The sequence below is a fragment of the Drosophila nasuta genome, chromosome 2R (assembly GCF_023558535.2).
Source record: "Drosophila nasuta strain 15112-1781.00 chromosome 2R, ASM2355853v1, whole genome shotgun sequence".
Lineage (NCBI taxonomy): Eukaryota > Metazoa > Arthropoda > Insecta > Diptera > Drosophilidae > Drosophila > Drosophila nasuta.
Window position 1 is genome coordinate 31,601,749 of NC_083456.1, and position 13,336 is coordinate 31,615,084.

Genomic DNA, 13,336 nt, shown 5'->3' on the forward strand with positions numbered 1-13,336 from the left:
GCCAAGTTTCAATGTTTGTATGTGTACCTATATCGATAACTGCGATAGGAGTGGTGGTAGGTCGATTGATATTTTGCAACACTGATGTTATCGCTTCGCTGTGATTGGCACTTCTAAAACGAAGCTTCTTGGAGAGAAAACAATTTTAGTGTAAATTCGAAGAATTTTTTGTGTTTTGGCGCATTTGCAATTGCAAAGGTAAAATATGGTTGACGACGACGAAGAAATACCACACCGTGCGCCAGTGCCGACGGCGCACAAAGAGGATACGGCATTCCTTCAATTCATCGAGATGGAAAACTTCAAGTCCTACCGCGGCCACATTGTTGTTGGTCCCCTCAAGCAATTCAATGCTGTTATTGGTCCCAATGGTTCGGGTAAATCAAATTTCATGGATGCCATCAGTTTTGTGATGGGTGAAAAGACGTCCAGTTTGCGTGTAAAGCGTCTCAACGATCTAATACACGGCTCCTCAATTGGCAAGCCCGTGGCGCGCAGTTGCTATGTGACGGCCAAATTTATCATTGATGGCGGAAAGAATATGGATTTTCAGCGCGCTGTTATAAGCGGCTCTTCAGAGTATCGGATTAATGGAGAAGTGAGCTAAATACTTATTGTTATGCATACAATTACTATAACTTTTTATTTCTAGAGCGTCTCGAGCAACACATACTTGAATAAACTGGAAAAACTGGGCATCAATGTGAAGGCAAAGAATTTTCTCGTTTTCCAAGGTGCTGTAGAAAACATTGCTATGAAGACGCCCAAGGAACGCACAGCACTTTTTGAGGAAATTAGCGGGTAAATTAAAGGAGTCGCGGAGGCTTTTATATATTTTGTATTTATAATTTATATTTATCAGCTCGGGTCTGCTAAAGGATGACTACAATCGTCTGAAACAGGAGATGATTGTGGCGGAGGAAGAGACACAATTTACATACCAGAAGAAGAAGGGCATTGCCGCCGAGCGCAAGGAGGCCAAGCATGAGAAAATGGAGGCGGAGCGCTATACACGATTGCAAGATGAATATGTAGGAAGAGTTTTCGTTTTCCTCCATTTTTTAGTAACTAATTGTATTTGAATTCCCTGACAGAACGAAAAACAAGTGGAGTATCAACTATTTCGGCTGTTTCATGTGGAGAAGGACATACAGAAGTACAACGCGGACTTGGAGGTGAAGCAACAGGAGCTGAAAGCTGTGGAACAGCGAAAAGAAGCAGCCGACGAAGTGCTGCGCGAGAAGAAGAAGGATGCAGGCAAAATAACACGAGACTTGGCCAAAATCGATCAAGAAATACGCGAGTTTGAGACACAATTGAATAAGCGTCGACCACTGTACATAAAAGCCAAGGAGAAGGTTGCGCATTGCAAAAAGAAGCTGGTATCCTTACAGAAAACTTTAGAGACGGCACGCGAAGCAGACAACGCACATCAGCAGGATATACAGAAACTGGAGAAGCAACTGGCCGATGTGGAGGCACTCAAGAAGCGTTTCGAGGATGAGATCGAGAACGAATCGCAGCGACGTGGTAAAAGTGTCAATATGGAGGAAGGGCTTGTGCAGGAATACGATCGCCTTAAGCAGAAGGCTGAAGCAACCGCCACACAGTATCGCTCCGAGTTGGACTCGGTGAATCGTGAACAAAAATCCGAACAGGATACGCTGGACGGTGAAACAAATCGTCGGGCATCTGTTGAGGAATCGTACAAAAAGTTGTCGCTGCAACGCGAGGAGGCAGTGAAGCGTCGCGACAAGCTGATGGATCACATCAAGTCGTCACAAGCAGCCCTCGAAGAACAGAATCGCATCAAGGATGAGTTGCGACGCGATGTTGGCAGCTCCAAGGAGAAAATTGCCGAAAAGCAACGCGAGCTGGAAAATGTGCGCGATCAGTTGGGCGATGCCAAGAGCGACAAGCATGAGGATGCTCGTCGTAAAAAGAAGCAGGAGGTTGTCGAGCTGTTTAAAAAGCAAGTGCCGGGCGTTTACGATCGCATGATCAACATGTGTCAGCCGACGCACAAGCGGTACAACGTGGCCGTCACCAAGGTGCTGGGTAAGTTCATGGAAGCCATCATTGTGGACACGGAGAAAACAGCGCGTCATTGCATTCAGGTGAATTACAAGATGATTGTTCAATAGTTTACATTTTTATTAATATGACGATCTCTTGCAGATCTTGAAGGAAAAAATGCTAGAGGTGGAGACCTTTCTGCCGCTGGACTATTTGCAAGTGAAGCCCTTGAAGGAGCGTCTGCGCAACATCAGCGAACCGCGCAACGTTCGCTTGGTCTTCGATGTGCTCAAGTTCGAACCGCAGGAAATTGAACGAGCCGTGCTCTTTGCCACTGGCAATGCGTTGGTCTGCGAGACGCCTGAAGATGCCATGAAGGTGGCATACGAAATCGATCGATCACGCTTTGATGCTCTTGCCTTGGATGGCACATTCTATCAAAAGTCCGGCCTTATTTCGGGTGGCAGTCACGATTTGGCACGCAAGGCGAAGCGTTGGGATGAAAAGCATATGGCTCAGCTCAAGATGCAAAAGGAACGGCTCAACGAGGAGCTCAAGGAGCTGGTGAAAAAGTCGCGCAAGCAAAGCGAGTTGGCGACAGTCGAGTCGCAGATCAAGGGTTTGGAGAATCGCCTCAAGTACAGCATGGTTGACTTGGAGTCATCGAAGAAGTCCATTAGCCAGTACGATAATCAGCTCAATCAGGTGCAAATTCAGCTGGATGACTTTGGAGTAAGTTCAATACATATGCAAAGGTAAAATCTCGTTCTTAATAATAGCTGGTCTATTGATTTGCAGCCCAAGATCAGCGAGATTGAGCGTCGTATGCAGGATCGCGAAGAGCACATACAAGAGATCAAGGAGAACATGAATAATGTGGAGGACAAAGTGTTTGCCGCTTTCTGTCATCGCCTGGGCGTGAAGAACATTCGACAGTACGAAGAGCGTGAGCTTGTCATGCAGCAGGAGCGGGCACGCAAACGTGCCGAGTTTGAGCAGCAAATCGATGCGATCAACACTCAGCTGGACTTTGAGAAGCAAAAGGATACGCGAAGTATGTGGAGCATCTAATACAAATGGGCACATTATTTGATTCGATCATTTACAGAGAACGTTGAGCGTTGGGAGCGCAGCGTACAGGATGAGGAGGATGCCCTGGAGGGTTTAAAGACAGCCGAGGCGCGTTATCTGAAAGAAATGGATGAGGAGAAGGAGAAGATGGAAAAGTTCAAGCAAGAGAAGCAAGCCAAGAAGCAGGCTGTCGATGACATGGAAGAGGATATTTCCAAGGCGCGTCGTGATGTCGCCAATTTGGCCAAGGAAATACACAACGTGGGCAGTCAAATGTCGTCTTCAGAGTCCAAGATCGAAGCGAAGAAAAACGAGCGTCAAAACATTCTGCTGCAAGCCAAGGTAGGAACTGCAAATCTCGATCTAAATATTATTTTAATATGTCATATCAATTTGAATAGACGGACTGCATTGTGGTGCCGTTGCTGCGTGGATCTCTAGACGATGCAGTGCGTCAAAGTGATGCGGATAGTGTTGAGCCATCGACTTCAATGATGAACGACAATCTGTGAGTTCTAAATATCAACTCTTAAATATGAACATTTAAAAATACTGTTTTTGTCATCTCACACAGCATCGAGGTGGATTATCGTTCATTGCCGCGTGAGCTCTGCAAGTTGAAGGACGATTCTGCCTTCAAGAAAACGAATGAACAGCTGCAAAAGGATCTTCAGAGCAAACTGGATGTTCTAGAGCGTATTCAAACGCCCAATATGAAGGCTATGCAGAAACTGGATCTGGTGACAGAGAAAGTGCAGTCCACCAATGAAGAGTTTGAGAACGCACGTCGAAAGGCCAAGAAGGCCAAGGCAGCATTCGAGAAAGTGAAGAACGAGCGTTCCTCACGCTTTGTGCAGTGCTGTCAGCACATCTCTGATGCCATTGATGGCATCTACAAGAAGCTTGCTCGCAATGAGGCCGCTCAGGCATACATTGGACCCGATAATCCCGAGGAGCCGTATCTCGATGGCATCAACTACAATTGTGTGGCGCCCGGCAAACGTTTCCAGCCCATGAGCAATCTGAGTGGTGGCGAGAAAACTATTGCTGCTCTCGCACTGCTTTTCTCCACACACAGGTAAGCTAAAGCTAAAATTATAATTCAAGTATCTTCTTTAATGTGTGCTTTATTTCCAAAGCTATCACCCGGCACCGTTCTTTGTGCTCGACGAGATTGATGCTGCGTTGGACAACACAAACATTGGTAAAGTCGCCTCTTACATTAGGGATCATACCACCAATTTGCAGACAATTGTTATCTCCCTCAAGGAGGAGTTCTATGGCCATGCTGATGCCCTGGTCGGCATCACACCGGCGGTATGTTGCTTACATTATCTGTTGGTTATCAATTATTCAATCTATATTTGCGATTCTCTGTTTTGCAGGAAGGGGACTGTCTCATATCCAACGTCTATATAATTGACCTGACGTGCTACGAGGACAAATGAAGGGTTAACTTTCATTGGAATGTAGAATAAGTTTGTAATTTATAATTAGTCCACACGGCAGGCGAAAAGTTTCGATATCCAATTAATAAAACCCTTTTTGATTTCAATTCTCAGAATTCCCAATCTAAACAAGCCCGTTGGCATTTTATTCCTTTAGTTTTAAATGGTGGGAAACTCAACTGGCGTAATTTGAGTGTAAAGCACAGGTCAATAACCATGAAAAACAACGTGCTGTCCGGCAAAACACTTAAATTGCTAAAGGATTCACTAATTGAGTGAAAAAGTAAAAAAATCTATGCCTGAAAATTTTACCCTCGAAAATCCAATGAAAAATCGGGAATATCCGAAAATTCGGTCTATCTCGAAAACTATGTGCGCGATTCGAATGTCCTTTTGACAGTCAATAGTCCTTATTAATACACGCCGATTGACATATGAGTCGGCAGGATCTGCCAGGATACGGCAAAGTTATAGCTAATTTTCTCTAAACAAAAAAGTCCTTGTAACTTTGATGTTTCAAGGACTTTCGTCCTTTTGACACCATAAACGGTATTGAAATGCAAAGAGCTATCTATGTTCCAAAGGACATCCCGATAGTCCTTGAAATGGCCGAGATATCCTGGATTTTTGAAATTTTTACCAAATTTTGCATGCTCCCCCCTTGAAAATTTTTCGAAATTTTTTGCAAAATATTTTTGAAATTTTTGAATGCCAATCGGTAGTTGCTTTGCTGGTGATTATAAAAATGCATGTCCTTTTGAAAGGACTTCAGGATATGGCCGAAAAAATGCTGATATAAGCGTTTTCTTTTTCAAAAAGCAGTTAAAACTGCAGAGTAGAAAATCGATTAATTGATTTCGATAAGTGGCAAATCCTTCTGAGCGAATTCGATTTCCTTTTGTTATCGAACTAGAGTTGCGCGGTTAATCGAGGTTTTTAAATACACAGTCAAAATTGATCCCATTTTCAATTATTAAGAACAATCGTTTTATTTGAAAATATTTTCTGCAACTTTAATAGTTTCCGTTTTTCTATCGGTTGGTTGTACTGTTCTGGAAGTTCATTTGTGTGGGCAAAACTTGTTCGTGTGTGTGTGGCGTTGTGTTGTGTGTGTGTGTGTGTTGAGAGGAGGTACGCATGTCCACCTAAGGGAGGACATAAGTACATCAAGTGTGGTATATGTTAAAACAACTGGGTTTTTTTTCGTTTCAATAATTTGTTTTTCTTTTTTATATCTTTTCTCTTCATGTAAAAAACTTGTATTTCTTGATGAACAAAAACAAACAATTTGATTATTCAGTTTCATGTTTTATCATAATTTTAAAATAATCATTTCAAACAGATAAATATAGATAAACCAATAATGATTTGGCTGCTTTGTGGTTGTTGTTTCGAATAGATTGGCATAAACACACTGATTAATAATATTAGTTGTTGAAAAGGCTGCTACTGGTATAATTGATTGATGGATGTGAGGATGGCGGAGGGAGGGGGGTCAAAAATATAAAATTATGTAGTATATTACATAGTTTTCAAAATATAGAGCAAAATGGCCAATTCTTTTGGTGGGGTGGAAATCGGGAATGGCTAAATGGTATTACATTATCTTTATACATAAAATCTAAAATATTTATGGCGTTTCATATATACAAACTCTACAAAGATTTGTCTTATTAGCGCTTAAATATATGCGGATTGCGGAAAGAGAAGGGCATGAAGTTGGGATGTTAATTCATTTTTGTTTTTTCTCATCCTCAGCATCAATATTAGAATATTATTATCATTGTGTATAGTTATTATTATAATAATAATCATTATCAGCGGCTGCTGTCCGTCTGTTCTTTGTGCTCGTTATTAATGTGGTTGTTGCTATTGTTGTGTGTGTTGTTGTTGTTACTGATGTTGCTGTTATTGTGGTTGCTGTTGCTGTGGTTGATCCTTTTGCTGGTGTCTAACTCATCTGTTTGCTGATTAATTATTGTTTTTGCCGATGTTGTTGCTGGTTTGTGTTTGTAGTTATTCACTGAATTTCAGCTTTTCAATGCGCCTTTATTACTGCAAAATAAAAGAATACAATTTGTGAGTGTAATCAATTAATCAAAGTTTTAATTAGTACAATTAATTTCTAATGCAAGTCCATTTCATGATTTCGTCGCCCTCCATAAATCTTTCTTACTATTCGGACTCTCATTGTTATCCAAAAGTGAACGACTGTGGGACCTAAGGCGTTTAGTATATTTAGTATAATAATTATACAATTGGTATTTTTTAGAAAATATAGATTTTCAATTTGTTTTTTTTTCTACAACGATTATATTTTAAGTACAGCTTAGATCATATTTTTTTCCGAAAAGAGTAACAGAAAAAGTACGGATAAAACATCGTTGAAAAAAACCAAGTTTGAAAATAAGGTTAATGGTATAATTTGCTAGATTTGGTATATTCATGTTGTTTGCGAAAAGAGCAGCAGAAAAAGTAAAGATAAATTATAGTCGAAAAAAAAAACAAATGTGAAAATAAAGATTTTAGTATAATTTGGTATATAATTGGTATATTCATGTTTCTTTTTTTTCGAAAAGAGCAATATAAAAAGTAAGGATAAATCATCATCGAAAAACAAAATTTGGAAATAAAGTTATTAGTATAATTTGGTAGATTTGGTATAATCATAAAATACTACATTTCGTTCCCTGATAAAAATGACTTTATATCTTTCAACTTTCAACTAAATACGTACTTATTTAGTATAATAATTATACAATTGGTATTTTTTAGAAAATATAGATTCTCAATTTTGTTTTTTTTTCTACAACGATTATACTTTAAGTAATTAGATAAATCTTAGATCATATTCTTTTATCCAAAAAGAGAAACAAAAAAAGTAAGAATAAAACATTGTTGAAAAAATAAAATTTTAAATAAGGTTTATGGTATAATTTGGTAGATTTGGTATAATCATAAAATACTAAATTTCGTTCCCTGGTAAAATTTACTTTATAACTTTCAACTTTCAACTATTATACTTACATTGAAACGTATTTAAGGCTATCACAGTGTATCTTATACTCCATTGCCGTTGTCATAGGTATATTTAATATCCTGCGTAACGTATCACGGATACGTGTTGTACTGGTCATATCAGTGGCAGTCCTGTTCCATACTGATAAGCTATCCTCCTACAGAAATCAAGGAAGAACATTGATTATAGAGATATATAAAAATAAGTTGAATGAAGTTTCTTTGCCTGAAAGCCAACTGCACTTTGCCTTTAAAAAAAGAAATAGAATACACATTAAAGAAACGCTCTTTGGTGTTTTGTTTAATAATTTTTATTCTTCAATCAATTTAAGTAAATCATTTCCATGTCTGATCAATTGAAAATGTAATAATAAAAATCAAAAAACACAACAAATTTGTATCTAAACACAAAGGCGAAACAATTTCTCGAAATCTTAATATAAATGTTCGTTTTCTTTTTGTTTTGTTTTTTGTTTTTGTTTCTTGATGTTGTTCTTGTGGATTTTGTTATCGGTATCGGGTCTATCTGTATCGGTTATCGCACTTGAAATTTGTTGACTCGTTTTTCATCGTTTCCGTTTTTTTTGCTTTTGTTTTTCACTTTTCATATATAATTATAATTATAATTATGCATGTATATAAGACTAACACTTAATTGTAATCTTCATTTTTGGTTTTTTTTTTCCATTTCTTTTTGGTTTTTTTTTCATCATTTTTATACTTTTCAATAATTAACTAAATTTTCTAAAGAGGGGGAAAAATATAGATGCAAGTATGTTTTTTATGTTGTAATATAAACTTTTACACGGCTCTGTTTTTTGTTGACGTTTTTTTTCAATATATATGTATATATTTTTATTTTTCTTTTATGTATTTTGTTAGCATTTAAACATGTTTTTTTTTTTTGGTTTTATTTTAACAATTATGAGTATTTGCTCAAAAACTTGACTTGAACCGTTATTTTTTTTGTTTTGTTTTGTTTTCTTGTTTGTTATATAATAATAATTTATAATAAATACAGTTTTAAGTTTCTTTTTAAGTTTTGATTTTTGTATGTTATAGGATTGTGTGTGTGTGTATCAGTGTGTGTGTGTGTGAGTGTGTTGTGCACGCAAACTAAATGATTTTCTTACGCTTTTCCATTATCGATTTATGCATTTTGTTATTTATATGTTAATATTTCTGTGTTTGTGTTAGTGTGTGTGTGTTTGTTTATGTTCTATGTTTTAAACGCATTTCAATTGCACATTGATATTTTAATATTTTGTAAATATTAAACAATTTCCCCACACTTTGCACAATTCTTCTCTGCAGCTAATTCATTTATTTGGACTAAATATATATTTTATTTTTCATATATATATATATATATAGTATGTATATATGTAACTTTTAATTAAAATATATATAAATATTCATTTATACTCATGTTAATTGTTTACGTTTTGTTTTCCATTATTTGTTTTTGTTTTTGTTTTTACTGTGTTCCATTTGTTAATCATGTTCTCAGTATTATTGCTTTTTGAATATACATACATATATGTACATATATAAATGCTTATATATATCTATATACATATATGTGTGTGATTCCTTCTCCCTCCCTCACTCTCTTTTCATCGTCTCTCTTCGCTTTCCAATTCTTTGTTGTTTGCTTGTGTCTGTGTGCGTGTGTGTTTAGTGTATGTGTGTGTGTGTGTTTTATTGCCGTCGTTTTATTTGTTGCCGTTTTGCTGATTGCTGTCTGAGTGTTTGAAATGCTTCGATATGCCTGGAATTATTGTTGGAGTAAACAGTCCCCAAATGCACTCTCGCATTACATTGGGCCGAACGAACACATCATCATTATCATCTTCTTCATCTTCATCATTATCATTAACTTTATCATTATCATATTGCATGCGTGCGTCTTTTTTGTTTCGTGTCAAAAGCTGGTTGCAAGCTGAGAAGTCTTCTTCTTCTTCATCTCGACATGTAAGCAGTTTTTATTCCTATTGTGTGGGGTATTTTCTTTCTTTTTTGTTTTTTTTTTTTGGTTGAATTTTATTCAATTTTAAAGTACACAATTTAACGAGTCTGAAACAAATTGTAGGATTTTATGAAACTCGCATTTCTATGCATTCTTTTTTTTTTCGTTTTTGGTTTTTAATACATCGTAATATAATTGTTTTTTTTGTTGTTCTTCCTTTTGGTTTCAATTTATTCATTTTAAATATTTATATGCATATCTTTTTTTTTTATATATATTTGTATATATATATATATATATTTAAATTATGTAACTATTTATATTTAAAATTCTAATTTTTATTAATTGAACTTCTGCGCTTAAATTGTTGTTGTTTGTTTTTCCATTCTTTTGTTTTGCTTTGTTTCTTGTTCGTGTCTGTCTTTGTATGTATGTATGTGTGTGTGTGTGGAAAGTTGTAGTAATAATTAATGTAATTTCTCTTTTGTATTTTGTACAATTTGTTGATGAATAAATAAAAACAACATGACGAAACAATTGTACCAAAAATATATGCTTTATATTTGCAGTTTTGTTTTCTTTATCTTTTTGTTTATTGCGAATCGAAACTTAAGCTAAATCGATTAACGATTAATCGATTTTTATTTAATATAAATAACAAACTAATAATAATTATTAGGCGCGCCATTAATTTTGAGCGTGGCAGAATAAATAAACAAATTCAAGTTTAATAACAAATCTTTTCGTTCGGTTTTTCTTCGTTCTTCTCTTCTCGATATCAATTTCGATATCGATTTTATTTTGTAGTTGGTATTTTTCGTGAAAGTGGAAGAAATGCGATTTATGTAGAAAACTAGAAAATTCAAAAATAATGTTGTTTATATGTAAGCCGTTAACATACTATATTTAAATATTACTCGTTTAAGCGATTTTATTTAAATAGTTTGTCGGTCAAGAAGAAATCGTCGTGTCGTGCTTTGAAGAAGTAGATGGCTTTCTTTTTTTTCGTTCTTTATAATAGCATTTTAAACGTTTTTCTTATAGAGTAGAAGTAAATACACACACATAATTTGTTTTGTAATTTAACTAAATTGAAAAACTTTTTGCAAATTCATTAATTATCAATCAATCATTTCAATTCTGTTCTTTGTTGTATGTTTGTTTGCTACACATATTTATTAATATTTATATTTTTCTGGTTTATCTAATTGTTTATATTTCGCACAACATTTACATTTTGTTTATAGCAAGCTAAATTTTGGGAAAAAAATTTACAATTCTAGTTTCTCGGATTCGACAATTTCTTTTTGCTTTCGGTTTCTGAATTTTCGATTTTAGTTTCGGTTTAAGTAGAAAAACGCATTTCAAAGATTTTCTTTAGAGTTTTTTTTTGTTTATATTTGTTTATGTATATATTTATATATATGTACGTAATATTAAATTTTAATTCAAAAATCTACTTAATAAAATTTGTTTTTTTTTATCGTTTTTGTTGGTTAACATTTTGTTTAAAGTTTTTTTTTGTTTACTATCTTTATATAATTTTTTATTTGTTTTTACGTTTTTTTTTTGTGTTTGCTATTTGTTTTATATTGTATATTATATGTATAACATCACATTATAATAATTACTAATTAATAGTTGTTATCGTTTTTTGTTTTTATGCATTTCGCTTCTTGCCTCTCGCTTCTTTCACTTTCCGTCATAAATTTAGTTAATGCACAAATACTAAATGTCGTAATAAATATTTTTTTCATTTTCTTTTTCGTTTTTACTTTTTATTTGAATGTTGCAAAAAACGTAGAATTTTTAAGAGTTATTTTAGCTGTTCTCGTTTTTTGTGTTGATTTACAAAATGTTCTCGTAATAATTATAATGACTATTTACATGTAAATAAAGCGTTTGTTGCTGGCAACATTCAACAGGAAACTGAACAAAACAATAATTATAAATAATATAATTAATAGCTCGTACTAGATTGTAGATTGTGTGTGACGCCATTGTAAAAATGGTAATGGAAAATGCAAAACACGTGCAACGTCTTCTTCTTTCTCCTCTTCTTCCATCAACAAACGAAACAACTACAACGTGAATGCCAAAATTAAATTACTCGCTCGAGTTGAGAGAGCGAGAGAGAGAAAGAGAGAGCCTTCTGGTTTCTATCTTCTCTCTAACATTTTCAGCAGCAAATAAACTTGACTGAAATTTAATTTGCCAGCTGCTGAAGTTCGTTCGCTAGCTGATTGCAGGCGTCAAGGCGTCGAGGCGTTGAGGGGGCGTGGCGCTATTAATTTACTCTCGCCGCACGCGTTAATTAGTCAGTCAGGCAGCTCCAAGTTCTTCCTGTATTCATCCCGGCACCTGAATCCGCTACGTGACCTTTCCTTGTCCTCCTCCTCCTCATCCTCCTCTTGTTCCTTGTTCTTCCTTGGTTTGTACCTTTTATGGTTTTTCATCTGCAAACAAGATATGAATAATACAGTTGAATACAGTTGTGTTGTGTTCTGTTCGCTTTACAATTGCCTCTACTAAAGTTTTTCCTCGTACCCAGCATAATCCCTGAACAATGTCGCTCGCTGCACTTTTTGCACGTTTCCTGCAAATCGAATAGTTGCCCACAAATCTTACTATAGTGCAGGCCATAAAGCTGGGCCAGCACGTTTCGTTTCTATGCGACAAACGAGCACCGGAAACGGAATTATCAATGTGGCCAAGACTGTATTCCACACACACACACATAGCATGTCTGTGTATCTCTCTCTCTGGGTGTGAGTGTGTGTGTGCTGCCAAATGGGTCAAGCAACAGGATATCGCACTCGTGCCCATGCCTCGCCCTATTATCTCCATCTACTTCGCTCTCTCCTCCTCTCTCTATCTTTGATGTTGCTGTGGTGACGGCAGCCGTGGCATTGTCATGCACTGAAGGCCGAGCCAGCGTCGTTCTTAATAGCTCTAGAGGTCGCATACCCTACACTATTTAATGAGCCGTGCCACAAGCATATGCAAATTCCAAATCAACAATGAATTCATTGGAGTTCAATAAAGCCCAATAAAAGTGGAATTACTGACGAATTACTGAGGTAGCTCATGTTGTGGGGCACAATCAATCAATCAAAGGATAACGGTTTCAATTAACGACATATTTGCGTCATATATGAACGGGTTATTGATTAATAAGCATATCAAACGATCACATAACAGCTAATCAATCAATAATTAGCAAACAAGGCTCAATTCCAGTCGAATTACAAGCAAAAATAGGTAATGATCTATATCAATCAATCAATCAAAGCATGAAAACTCAATTTTTTTAAAGCAAATGTAAACTGTAAGTCCCATAAATTAGCAACCAAGGCTCATTAACAGTCGAATTACAAGCAAATATAGTTCACGATGTATGTCAATCAATCAATCAAATCATGAAAACTATTATTTTTAAAGCAAATGTAAACTGTAAGTCCCATAAATTGGCAAACAAGGCTCATTAACAGTCGAATTGCAAGCAAAAATTGTTCATTATGTATGTCTATCAATCAATCAAAGCATAAAAAACTCATATTTTTAAAGCAAATGTAAACTGTAAGTCCCATAAATTCATAAACAATGCTCAATAACAGTCGAATTACCAGCAGATATAGTTCACGATGTATGACAATCAATCAAACAAAGCATGAATACCTCAAAGAATCGTATTGTGAAATCAAATATTAAATACTAAAGTCAAGATTTTATGTATTCATTCATATAAATAAATATTTGCTAATAATACATCAATCAACGAAAAAGTAAAATACTTCAGTCAGTCAATCAGTAA

The 13,336-nt window shown here is 35.6% G+C and overlaps 3 protein-coding genes across 4 annotated transcripts in view; 1 reads left to right on the plus strand and 2 right to left on the minus strand.

Annotated features, from left to right (window-relative positions):
- Positions 1 to 96: 96 nt before the first annotated feature.
- Positions 97 to 4,663, plus strand: LOC132786081 (structural maintenance of chromosomes protein 1A). Its single transcript, XM_060792474.1, has 11 exons — positions 97 to 598; positions 653 to 801; positions 863 to 1,031; positions 1,095 to 2,117; positions 2,179 to 2,748; positions 2,815 to 3,070; positions 3,125 to 3,429; positions 3,489 to 3,595; positions 3,662 to 4,165; positions 4,227 to 4,404; positions 4,473 to 4,663. The coding sequence occupies exons 1-11, from the start codon at positions 206 to 208 to the stop codon at positions 4,533 to 4,535; spliced, it is 3,717 nt and encodes a 1,238-aa protein (XP_060648457.1). The 5' UTR covers positions 97 to 205; the 3' UTR covers positions 4,536 to 4,663.
- An 886-nt stretch (positions 4,664 to 5,549) lies between these two features.
- The window catches only part of LOC132786092 (eukaryotic translation initiation factor 4E type 2), a 57,325-nt gene continuing 49,538 nt past the window's right edge, over positions 5,550 to 13,336 (minus strand). The window contains exons 3-4 of one of the 2 annotated variants that reach the window (XM_060792486.1): positions 7,563 to 7,711; positions 5,550 to 6,590 (exon numbers count right to left, since the gene is read on the minus strand). In XM_060792486.1, the coding sequence (XP_060648469.1) occupies positions 6,566 to 6,590; positions 7,563 to 7,711 (174 nt within the window). In that variant the 3' untranslated portion in view covers positions 5,550 to 6,565. Of the gene's footprint in view, positions 6,591 to 6,657; positions 6,756 to 7,562; positions 7,712 to 13,336 lie in introns of those variants that run through there. The other variant, XM_060792485.1, reaches the window with a different exon arrangement.
- Positions 9,405 to 13,336, minus strand: part of LOC132786091 (syntaxin-1A) — a 50,198-nt gene continuing 46,266 nt past the window's right edge. The window contains exon 3 of the transcript XR_009632404.1: positions 9,405 to 11,978. The gene's annotated coding sequence lies outside the window, so the exon portion shown is untranslated. The remainder of the gene's footprint in view (positions 11,979 to 13,336) is intronic.

What these genes read in the sequence shown, in the direction of transcription:
- LOC132786081 (XM_060792474.1), top strand. Translation starts at nt 206, where the DNA reads ATGGTTGACGACGACGAAGAAATACCACACCGTGCGCCAGTGCCGACG. An exon ending in CTTTTTGAGGAAATTAGCGG is followed by an intron (nt 802 to 862) that starts GTAAATTAAAGG and finishes TATATTTATCAG; the next exon opens with CTCGGGTCTGCTAAAGGATG. An exon ending in TTCAGCTGGATGACTTTGGA is followed by an intron (nt 2,749 to 2,814) that starts GTAAGTTCAATA and finishes ATTGATTTGCAG; the next exon opens with CCCAAGATCAGCGAGATTGA.